The 12,690-nt window shown below is 32.5% G+C and overlaps 1 protein-coding gene across 1 annotated transcript in view; it reads left to right on the top strand.

Annotated features, from left to right (window-relative positions):
- Positions 1 to 1,533: 1,533 nt before the first annotated feature.
- Positions 1,534 to 12,690, top strand: part of LOC129231456 (N-acetylglucosamine-1-phosphotransferase subunit gamma-like) — a 42,141-nt gene continuing 30,984 nt past the window's right edge. Inside the window, exons 1-2 of the mRNA XM_054865776.1 lie at positions 1,534 to 1,804; positions 2,166 to 2,220. Coding sequence (XP_054721751.1) covers positions 1,735 to 1,804; positions 2,166 to 2,220 — 125 coding nt within the window. The 5' untranslated portion in view covers positions 1,534 to 1,734. The remainder of the gene's footprint in view (positions 1,805 to 2,165; positions 2,221 to 12,690) is intronic.

Raw genomic sequence — 12,690 nt, 5'->3', positions numbered from 1 at the left:
TAATCATGATAAGAAATAATGAGTAGGAAATATTCACCATTAATCACAGCATTACACTATCATTTCTCAGCAAACACCACTGTTAAAGCCCTTTAAAGCCGAATGTTTTGGTTTGGTTTTTGGTTTATTGACAACATACATTTCGAGTTCGTGTAGTTGGCCACACAGAACCCGTTTATGAACTCACGTCCAATATGACAGATAGCACAATACAAGCACATAGTGTAGGATAGAATTAACATCACAGAGAGGGAAGTTACAACCAGGCATCGGGCAGGAATCGAATCCACCTCCTCGGGATTACTACAATGACGCGCCAACCAACTGCGCTACTGAGGCCCCAAGAATGTTTTTAGTAGTCTTATCGCAGCGCCAGTTAAAACCAGTTATAGTTTTGGCTACCCGTTTCCTCTCGTTGGGGGTCTCTAGAGTCCCTAAATGACGTTTTCATGTAGGGACTCTAATTTGCACTGATTGATCTAATTGTTTTTGTGCCGATAAATACTAAGTTTCCTTTAAAAATGCAGCAAGAACGTACTTGTATCATAGGAGATCGTAGTAATTTAGTAATATTTTCTACTCAGGATCAGTTTTCCGAGTGGTTTTCGTTGCAATATAGTTTCGTATCTCACATTGTCACTCTTGGATGACTAGGATGATCGCAAGTAGTATGAGTGACAAGACCAGTTTTCTTGTGATGCCTTTTTCAGATTTATCAGAAAGATTAACGGATGAACAAGAGTTTCTACAGATATAACAGCTTGAGAGCTTTTCATTTTCGTTCAATAAGTTAAAATACACGAATGACTTTTTTTCCTTTTCTTAAAACTTGAACACGTGGATCAACGGGCAGTCGCCATCTTTTCCTATTTAGATTCTCTCGTCAGATGGCGTGTTAGTAACTTTCAGTTCCCAATAGACGTTCCAATTACAGGACGTATAAAGATTGATACACGGATTGGCCGAACCATACCACGTGATCTCGCAAACCACTGTGAGACCGGGGGAGCGATTGTAACCAAATCTACCGCTGTAGGCAGGCGTTTCCGAACGCTTACAGCGGCACCGGTGCGACCGCGGCGAGTTTCCGAACTTACGCCAAAATGATAGTATGGGTTGCGTTCGATGAGCGTTCCGTAGCTCATCAGTTAAAATAATGATGTCAAATGTTGACGTCAACTCTAATGCTTTAGCATTAGGTAACGTCACTAGCTGTCACATGATCAATCAACCGATCGCTACCGGTTACGCTCGTCGAACGTAAGCAGGGGTTGCGTTCGACGAGCTCGACCGAGAGCGACCAGTTAGTTAATCACGTGACAGCTAATGATCACGTGCTCCAATCAACCAATCAACTGCTTAGAATGGTAACCGATTGATCATAGAACGCTTCGGTTAGTAACCAGTTACTTACCAGTCGACCGGTGAGTTTCGTCGAACGCAACCATAGATCGCACTACTGCATGATGTAAGAGCTCCACCATATTCACTGTAACCTTACTATGATTACACATTTGTTTACAAAGCAAACAAACCGAGAGCGATCAACGCTCTCGAAGGACTTCGGTTTTCCCAAACTGTATTCCACATCACATTGAAAAATGTTCAGGATACTCTCACCCTGGAAATAGTTTTCGAATTCTTCTGTTTGTTCTCCTCTAGTGTTCCTTATCTAGCCCAACTAGAAAGAATTACACGAACCTGACTAACAGATTACTAGAACCTGACGAACAGATGCTAACAAGGTTGAAATTTATGTACAGTATCAGTATAATCTTACTTCAATTATGTTTTCTTTTCTCAGGTACGTATATTATTCAATCTGTTTTAATAGTTTCATTTATTATTTTGCTAATTTTGTCGTTTTATAATTTTAAATTTTGCTTAAAACCATTGTTTGATATTGATGGAAATGTATGAAACTTTGCTTTTCTTGGGAAGAAATCATTTTTTTGCCAGGGTTTCGTGTTTGTGAAATTTTCACAGCTTTGTATGCAATTACAATGTAAAAAATTTTTTGATTAAAATATTAATTATGGATTTCTAAAAGGAACCAATTTCAAGTATTTTATTATTAATTTTGTCCTTTTAGACTATTTTTTAAATTTTTTTTGTGCGCGATTTGTTTCTATAATCCATTGTTAATCAGCTTCTTTTATTTCTAGTTGCAGCAACTGCTGTAGTTCAAATGCGGATTGTGAAAGACACTGCAAATTATGGGTAAGGTAAACTTTTTTTAAAATTTTATGTAACTTATATTTACAGGGCAATTCTTAATGTTTATTCTTAAAGTTATTGTCAATTAATGCTCAGATAACTCTATTCTGAATTATTGACATATTAGGGCTTGAAATGAAGTGAAAGAAAGAAGGTTCAACTGAACCAAGCACTATAACCAGAGGTCTATTGAACTACCGTATATAAGTCGATCTCACATATAAGTCGACCACCCACTTTTAGGAGGAAAATTGTAAAACCCGCATGTAAGTCGAGCCTCTACTTTCTGAAAAAATCGGAAAAGTTTTACCACTAATTTTTAACCGACTTCAAAAAGGAGGCGGTTATCAGTTCATACCGTATGTATGTTTTTTTTTTTTTGTTTGTCCACTCATAGCGTCTCACCTAGTGAACCGATTTTGATGATTCTTTTTTTAATGGATAGAAGATGGCTCAACTTAGGTCCCATTACTTTGTTTGACCATATTTGTTCTTTAGTAAAAAAGTTATGGGCAAAAAACAGTAAATTTCCCTATTAAATGATTAAAATGATATTGTAGCGAAGTTCGCACTTTTCATCCGTGGATAACGGTGGCTCAGTGGTAGAATTCCCGTCTTCCACACGATCAACCCGGGTTCAAATCCCGACTAGGACAAAGTGAATTTTACTAAAATTTCGTTTCTACTGTTTCCCGTATTTTCCCGTATTTTCTATTAATTTCTGTATTTTTTCAAGTCTGGAAAGTTCCAGCACTTTTTCAAGTTGTATATAAGGAGATGTAACGTTCATTCGTGGTTCAGAATAAAGATTTTGAGTTGAGACTAAAGAGTATTCGCTTCATTTGGCTTTCACATTGTCTTCGCTATCTTCATCTACGCGACAATATGAAACTCATTGTTATAAAAGTTTGGTGCCATATAACTGTAACATTAATAGTAATTGTAATGATAATTTTGAATAAAGGCTTTTCTAAAGCAATACAGTGATATAGAGACGCACTTCTTACTAGGTAACTTCTTACTTTTACTGAAATATCTACATTTACACTAAAAAGAATGAAATAAAAAAATTTTGAAAAAAAAATAGAACCGACTTCAAAATTGCTCTAAAAAGTGAAAAATAATTTTATTCTTTAAACACCATCGATAATACTTTTAAACATAATTTTTGAAGTTGGCGCAAAAAAAAAAAAAAAAAAAAGTAAAATTCATTGTAACCATGCTTCGTTCATATTTTTATCAAAAAATCATCCAAACTTAGGAACGAAACATTTATATCGTTACTCAAATATGCTGTCATCAATGCGTAATGCATGTGGTAGTGAAGAAACTGGACGTGGTTAAATTTATACTTGTAGTTGAGTTATGGCTGTGAATAATTTTATCGATCGTTTTTGCGCCAACTTCAAAAATTATGTTTAAAAGTATTATCGATGGTGTTTAAAGAATAAAATTATTTTTCACTTTTTAGAGCAATTTTGAAGTCGGTTCTATTTTTTTTTTAATGTAAACATTTTATAAAGGAGGAAATTGAAATGTAATGAACATTTTTTATGTTCAAAAATGTCCGATTATTATTCTTTTACACAAAAAGTGTTCCCTTCTGTGATCGCAATTTTAGTAAAGGGTTCGATTTCGCTGTTACGATTTCTGTTACTTGTTGCTTTTATTTTGAATAAATGTCAATAAAATCCTGTGCTGTAGCTAGATTATGTTATTTTTTAAAAGATGAGCATTAATTCACGACTATAGGGAAAATTCGCAGATAAGCCGATTCCCACGCTTTTCGCGAAGTCGGCCGTTTACTGTTACTTGTTGCTTTTACTTTGAATAAATGTCAATAAAATCCTGTGCTGCAGCCAAATAATATTATTTTTAAAAGGATAAGCATTAGTTCACGACTATAGGTAAAATTTGCGAATGCAGCGTTTCCCGCACTTTTTGCGCAGTCGCCCATTTATTGTAATTATTTAATCTTTACTTCACAGTCAGACTATGTAAAATTATAGCAGAATGTGTCAGTACTTACTTCTATAACACCTGCTTTAAAGAGTTGGTCTAAAACCGGGAGAATGCTAATGTTTTTGAGTGTTTGTTTTCCCAAGAATTGTTTGGAAAAAATTTTCGGCAGTTCTGCCCCAGGTATAAGTCGACCCCCTAACTTTTAATCTCATTTTTTGTGCTAAAATTCTCGACTTATACGCGAGTATATACGGTAATCCCCAAACAGAAGTCTTAAAACAGACCAATAGCTTAAGCAAAATTCAACAAACACCTAATAGGAATGTTATAAGTCACCCATGCTTCAAGCAAATGATGACCAAGGTGTTCAAACCTATAGGCGAAAATCACTTCAGAATCACACACGATGTGAGTAACAATTTCCTCAAGAAAGAGGCAACCCCAGAAAGTTGGATCCTTTATGACACCCGTTAAAGCAAGGTGCCGATTTAAGATGCATCCACCAATAAGAAAACTGAAAGTCTTCCTAATACTATTTTTGTTAAAAAGCCTTTTGCATTTTCGGCATGTGATCCCCAGAAAGAATCAGGACTGTCCTTTTTAGGATGACCAGCTAAATACGTTCAATGTCATTGTGAGATCAATTTTTCGAATGGAAGGTTTCTCTCACAATAGCCATCAAAAACATACTCCTTGCTTGAGCATAGGACTGTGGTTGACCTGTTCTTACTCTTAAAGATGCAGCAGTTTGTGCAGGGGAAGGAGTTGAAACCTGCAACCAAAGATGTTTGGTTTCTCCTACCTTCTCGGGAAAGGCTGACCCAGGGGCTTTTGCCTCCTGCACCAGCCTCCCCCTCTCCTGCCTGTACTTATTGCGTTTTTATGCAAAATTGAGTACTCCCTGCCCCCTTACTGCAGAATCAGCGGGTTGCAGACTTGCACCTTCACCCCTCTCAGTCAGTGGGTTGTAGACCTGCACCAGCACCTCCTCTAGCAGCAAGGTTGCTGGCTTTCTCCTTCAAGCCAGCCTCCAACTTCACGGGAGCTAGGAACGGTGAGGTGATAAAACGTCAACATCTGCACAACCACCCTGTACGAGTGTGAGGCTAATAAGAACGAGGTTTCGTCCCGTTCCTCGAGCGGACCGTTTAAGACATCATACAACCCAGGTGCCATCCATCCATCAGCATGGTGCCTCACACCTTATATTGGGTGTCCATTTTAGTCCCTTCTTACGACACGCATGGACTATGTTGGGACTATTCTGCTAAAGTCACCACATCCAGTATTAGGGTTTTAAAATGGAGGTTTCTAGTTAAAGTTTTTTTAAAAAAAGTTTACTCTCTATGTACTGCTATGCACTATCCAATTTATGCTTCTCATTTTTGAGCACTGAACTCTTTTTGTAATAAATCTTTTTTTTTTTTTTGTACTGGAAGCTCCCACAGTTTTGCCGCCTCTCCCCAAAGAAACCTATAAGTATTTTATTTTAAACTATAAAATAAAAAACAATAAAACTCATACTTGATTTTCTGTCTATAGTTAGGGGAAGGCGGTACTAAATGAAATTTAAACTACAACATTTATTATTTCACTAGCTGCGTGCCCGGCGTTGAACGGGCTACCTAAAAAATGAAAGAGATGTCCGGTAGTTGATGTTTTTGTAGTACTCTGACATCAGTTTTAAAACGCATTAAGATTAATTATGTGAAACTAAAGAATTTAGACCTATAAATAAATACAAATACAAAAGTGACAAACAGCAACAGACTCTGGGCCCAGCTAGACTGGTCCTAGTCAATTTATAATCCCCAGTGAAAATCAATGGCCCTCTTAAAACTATCTACTCCCTCGCTCATTATTACCTCTTCTGGTAAGCTGTTCCAAAGTTCCACTACCCTGCTAAAATAATAATTTTTCCTAATATCCATGTTAGCCTGAGATTTAAATAGCCTAAAACAATGACCCCTTGTCCTGTTTTCAGTGCTAAACTTCAGCCCCATAACATCTTTCATTTTAATAAATTTAAGCAACTGAATCATGTCCCCTCGGTCTCTTCTTTGATCAAGACTACAAATAAATACCATTAAGCATGTACTTAATAAATACTATTAAGCATTAATTTAATACCAAGTCATAAGATTCCAATTAAGCTTTAGTTAAAATCATTGAAAGTATTTTTTTTTATTCAACTCTGTTTCCATTAAAGAAATCCAAACAATCTTAATTTAACGTGTTCTTTTAACTAAACAGGAAGGAAAAAAAAAGTTATTATAATTCAAAAACTCACCCATGTGAAGGGAAAAGTCCAACAAAATAAATATAATTAGTCGCACATCTTATATTTACCAAACTATGAGGCTGGTAATGATAAACCTACACAACAATAAATAAATATAACTAAAGAAATATTTTTCATACGCTGAAAAGAGTTAAGAACGTTCTCTGTAAAGAAAAAGGCAGACGATAAAGAAAGGTTATGTCCGAATAAGAGCAACCGATTAACTTGGTTGGTTGTTTTGATGACGTCAGTCCCACTGAAACAATTGTTGAAATGTTATTTATTAAAGGGTCTAAGGACCCTTAACTTCAAAATTTTTGATTTTCTGGAAAAAAATATATGTTATGTGTAATTTAGTTCTAAACAATTTGATACCTTATTTATTACCATACGCAAAAAAACCTTTCAAGTTATCTTTAAAATGCGTAAACTTTCCCCATAGAGATTTATGTTTACAGCAGCTGTTTAAGCCTCTTTTTCTCAGGTGCTGGTTTCTCGTTTTGCGTGTATGATATTTTAGGAAGTTTCTTATGTACTTTCGTAAAACTTTTCATGCATGTTTGTCTGATTTATTTTTATGATCTGAACCTAAATTTTAATTGAAAATGAAAGTTAATTAAAAAAAATACTTTCACCCAAAATTTTGGAAAATTTTGATATTAATTTATAAAATTTCAAAAAAATAAAATAAATAAATAAATAAAATAATTTTTAAAAAAATTAGGTTCAGATCATAAAAATAAACCAGACAAACATGCACAAAGAGTTTTACAGAAATATATTTAAAACTTTCTGAACTATCATGCACACAAAATGAGAAACCTGAGAAAATGCAACCTGAGAAAAAGAGTCTTAAACAGCTGCTGTTAACACAAATCTCTATGGGAAAAGTATATGTATTTTTTCGATAACTTGAAAAGTTTTTTGCGTATAGTAATAAATAAAGGTATCAAATTGTTCAGAATTAAATTAGGCATAACATATATTTTGTCCAGAAAATCGAGTATTTTGAAGGTTAAGGGTTCTTAGACCCCTTAACAGAAATGTAAAATGGCAACAGAAAGAAATAAAAATACTTGCTTGGAATAAAAGAGAAACAAAGCTAATTTATAATAAATTTCTAAACGAAAAAACTGTTTTAAAGAGTAGTTTTTTAGGATTTATGTATCAGAATAAAAGAGAAATTAAAATAATTAATAAAATTCAAGATGGAAACATTGTTTTAAGATTTGGACAGCAGCCAAAAAATCCCTTTTGAAACAAATATTAGAATTTTATTTGCTCACCCATATGCAAAATGGCAACAGGAAAGAAATAAAAATGCCTGAATAACATAATGTTAATTAAAGTTTTAATTAATATATCCACTAATTAAAGTTGTACAATTACGAGATTGATCTTATTGCTTTTTCTCTGGAAAATTTCAAATCGATCCGTACCTCATTTGACTCTCAACTCGCAGTGGTTCTCAAGAAGATCAAGCTTCAGACTTTCAGACAGACGCGAACAGATTTTAATAATATGGATTCTTTCAGCACTCATTTCCAGATTCCGACTTCTAAAGCAAAACACTATTTAAAAACAATGATTTTTGACAAGCATCAATGTAAAACAGTGTAATCTGTTCAAACTAATGATATGCGAGGCATCTATTTTGACAAGAAAACTGCATAAATATGTTTTTGCATACTTTTTAAAATTAGGAAAAGGTGAGACACAACATTAATGTGCAATAAATTCATAAATATCATGTTATGCTTATATTTTAGACTTTTCATACATATACTGGTTTTTCAGTTTAGACCTAACCACATGAAAAAAGAAAAAATTCTTTAGACAGATGCAAAACTTGATGGAAAACTTGCTAATTTCTTCATAAATTGGCCAGTAGGGCAAACAATCTGGATGTTTAAACTTTTTCCTACTAGATACCACCACTGTAGCATGATGAATTTTTTCTATAGTTACAGAAAATATAATCAATAGTTGTACTGTATACAAATACTGTACTGCTGTGCTAAGCACAAAAGTCCTATCTGAGCAATTCCATGATAAGGTCAACTGGATGATCAAATTTTCAAAATTGAAATTTCTAAACAAATAAGGTATCATTTTAAAGGTAAAGAGTTGTATATTTTGAAATGCCTGTCTGAAATTTAATGACTTCAGTCATAAATAAGTTACCGGAGGTTAAACTAAGGTCGACATCTTAAGTATTTTCAAACGATATTTGGTGACTCTCAAAGAAATTCTTTTTTTTTCCAAAAAATACACACCAATATTATGAATTGAGATGAATTACCATTTAAAGATACAATGTGTTGCTGGTGATGTTGCAAAAATGTGTCAAAATATAATTCATTTTGATTTATAAAAGAATTTCACTGGGGTACATTAAGTGTTTTACGCCCGACACCAAAACGCACAATTAATTATACTGAGCCAATAATTTTAAAGCTACATACATGTATTTTTGTGTACAAAGTAAGATTTTCAATCTCATTGATGTAACCTATTTTCATTTTGTAACAAGTGAATATTTTTTATTAAAATCTTGGTGTCAGACGTAAAATGTTTTTTATGTCCGACAGCATTTAGGACCGACACTTATATTCCTTTAAACAGTATATGTTTTCAGCTCTGTTTCTCCTTTTTTTGCCTTTAATTTCAAAGTTAAAGTGAAACATGCATAAAAAAACAAATTAGTGAATTTACTGTATATATGTATAGGGTTGATTGGGGTAAGTAGGACCCCTTTTGAGAACAGTTTGTTTTTGAAAACTTATGCAAAAGTTTTGAAACAAAAAAAATTAAAGTTATTGTCTTATTTTATCTTGGACATTATTATTAATAAACAAAAAACCATCATTAATTTCTAAAATAACGCTTGAATTATTCTTAAGGATTATATATTTTTTTAAATCGAATGGGTGTCCCACTTACTCCATAGTAAGGGGTAAGTGGTTCACCCCCTTTTAATTAAATTTAAATGAAGCATATCTAAAAAAGGATTAAGGGAGTTTTTCATGATAAAGTATGTAAATTTTTAGTGTGAATTACTTTTTTGCAAATGAATCTATTTACTTAATGTCTTATAAATCTGTATCACAAAAATTTTTAAAACAAATCACAAAGTAATTTCATTTGTAATTTATTGAAAGCCTTTAGGTGTATATTTTACTTTTACATGTAAAGGTGTGTTGAATGAACGTAATATAGTTGATTAAGATCAATTTTGGCATATTAGCCAAAATTATAAGTTGTAAAAGAAATTGGAAGCACTAAATGACTGTCTATGTAAAGTTGGCTAAGGAAGAACATTTATCAACATTAGACCTACATAAATCTTAATGGGTTTCTTTCAGGTAAGTTTCACAAATAACTAATCACCAGCTTTGCTAGTTTTTGTAGCTGAACTATCAATTCCTACTAAGTCATCATAGTTGTTTTGTATTTTGAAATTTTCACTGTTATGGGGGGGGGGGGGGGAACCAATTACCCCATAGTGTGGGGACCTCTTATAGCGATATTTTACGCTGTAAGTGGAACCCCTAATCTAAAAGAGTTATTAATAATAATTTATTCAAAAATTCTGGTTGCAGTATGCACTTGTTACTGTACGTGAAGGTTTAATGATCATAAAAAAATAATAAAAGCTAACCGGGAAACACTTCTTTGAAAAACGTTGCTTTGAACTCGACAAAAAATGTTTTTCAGGATTTTTTTTTTGAATAAGTTCTCTGACCTAGAAAAAAATCCACGAACGAAACCAATCACTGTGATGAACTATAACATGATCAATGTAAAAAGGTATAAAAACCATATATACATATTTCAGTTTTAGGGGGTGACTCACTTACCCCAGTGACCCACTTCCCCCAGCCAACCCTACTTCTGAATTTCTACTTGGTAAATTTGTTTCAGTTTATGTAACCTATAATTTTCATATTTATAACTGTAATCATTGTTATGTATATACATTTAAGAACAATAGTTTACGTCCAATAGGAACATTTTATGTCCAGCAAAAAAAATTTACGTCCAACACCAAGCTTATTATATTTTTTAAATAATTTTATTCTTTATAATATCATTTGAAAACTGTGATATATCAGGGTGGCGACAGATCAGGGAGATCAGGGAAAAGTCAGGGAACTTTATTAATCAGGGAATTTTGAAAAAATAACAAAAAAATCAGGGAAAATTGATTTTATGAAGAAAAATTTTTTTTTTTCTTTACAAAATTAAGTACTCTTAATTCCCCACGCAGTTTCGTTCAAAAAAAAAAAAAAAAAAACAATAAAATTAATGACGTGCGATTATACACTGCCTCATTTTTGTGCATCTTTTTTCCTCAACGTCAAAGTATTGAATCTTACTTATTAACCATAGTATTTACTTCCTAAGATTGATTCTGTGTCTGTTAGGTTGTTTATTTTACCTAGCTTGAAATTTCCTTTAACGCTTTCAATGCCTGCTACGTAAAATAAACAACCATACAAGCAAAGACGAAGCCTTCATCAATGCCTTAGCTCCTTTGCCTTTATTCCATTGTCTCGAAGTAATTAGCGTACTGTAATCACGATTTCAAGAAGAAATCTTTGGTTTTTGAATTAATACTATAAAATCTTAAAAGTTATTACTTCTTTCCGTTTTTAATTTAATTGCTAAAATTGAACTTTCAATAAAAAAACTTTGTTTTTTGCCGTTATACTATTTGTTGTCACCGCAGATTATAAAGGTTTTCTTCAGATTTAAGTGATTCATTAATTTTATAACCAAGTTGTATTCTTCTTTTATATGTTTTAAAATTGACTAATTGCTTTTTTTTTTCTTTTTTTTTCTTGCTTTTCAAAGTTGTTTGTTACAAAAGCAATCTAAGGTTTTTTTCGTTACATACTGAAATCATTTGAAATAGAGTTAACTTGTGTACTTAAGCAAATATCTTAATTTTTTGATTGTTAAAATGCTGTATTCATTCATTAAAACCTATGGTCTTGATTAGAAAAAAGCTTCCTATGAATGGATGTCAAATGGTTTCATCTGTTTTGCATAAATATGTCAATTAGTTATATAAGAATAACTGCATTACTTCTGTTCTTTCACTATTACTTGTTATTCTTGCAACAATTATAATGTTTGAAAACTTAGTTCAAAATAATATTAATTTCTTTTTAGTTCTATCATAAATACACATATGTTTTTAAGAGTAATTTTAATAGTTTCTTAAAATTCTTATGCTACGTGGTTTCTAGAAGTAAACCACTGGAAGTAAAGTATTTTTTTTTCTTTTTTTTTAAAAATTTTCTATAATCTTTCCATGTAGAAAAATTTGATATACTGTTTTGTAGGGTTTTTTTTCCCAAAACAATTGACTTGATATGTTTTTTTAAAACCATTTTATTAAAAAAGTAGCATCTTTTTAAAATATATCTTTAGTTAAACAACTTTACACAACTTAAAACGTTTAAAATACTGCATTTTATACAAACATACAATGGATTTCAAGTGGAGCAAAGAAAGGAAACCATTATCATTGGTAACGTAAATCAGGGAAATTTTGTGAACTTAATCAGGGAAAAGTCGGGGAACTTTTTTTCACAGTTCCTGTCGCCACCCTGTATATGCTTCCATCATAAGAATACTTAAGAACTAAGCTGTTTTTAAAATTAAAATGTAAGCCAACTCACAGACTTATGAAAATTTTTAATTGAACCATCAATTTTACTATTTGTGTGTTTATGTCCTACACCAACTCTTTAAAATTTTTTAGTTAATACTTTCGGGATCTATTTTGAAAAACTAACATGATTTTTTTATTCAGTGGGATGTAGTAAGTGTCTTGCAAATAAATTTAATCATTTTAGATCAGTTTATATTTGGTAAATGGAATTAAAACAGAATTTTTTCTTCGTTTTTTTTACCTCCGATACCATGGAATTGCCCATCTACACTTTTTAACAAAATTGAGCTATAGACACCAGATGGTTCTTAGTGACATATTTTACCTAAATACAATGTTTTATGATCATATGAGGACGGGAAATATTTTAAACAAATTTCTAAAAAAGTGACTTCTGAATCAAGTACATGGAGGTGCAAAACTTAAAATACCAATGTCTCAGTTTGAGGTTGACTGTAGGTACCACTTTTGTGCTTAGACCGTCTGTGTATAGGATCCCGTATCTGGAATGCTTGGAATCATACTCTTTCTAGGGTTTGTAATTTTG

The sequence above is a fragment of the Uloborus diversus genome, chromosome 10 (assembly GCF_026930045.1).
Source record: "Uloborus diversus isolate 005 chromosome 10, Udiv.v.3.1, whole genome shotgun sequence".
Classification (NCBI taxonomy): Eukaryota; Metazoa; Arthropoda; class Arachnida; order Araneae; family Uloboridae; genus Uloborus; species Uloborus diversus.
The sequence above is the reverse complement of the archived record's forward strand: the minus strand, read 5'-3'. Positions and strand labels throughout refer to the sequence as shown.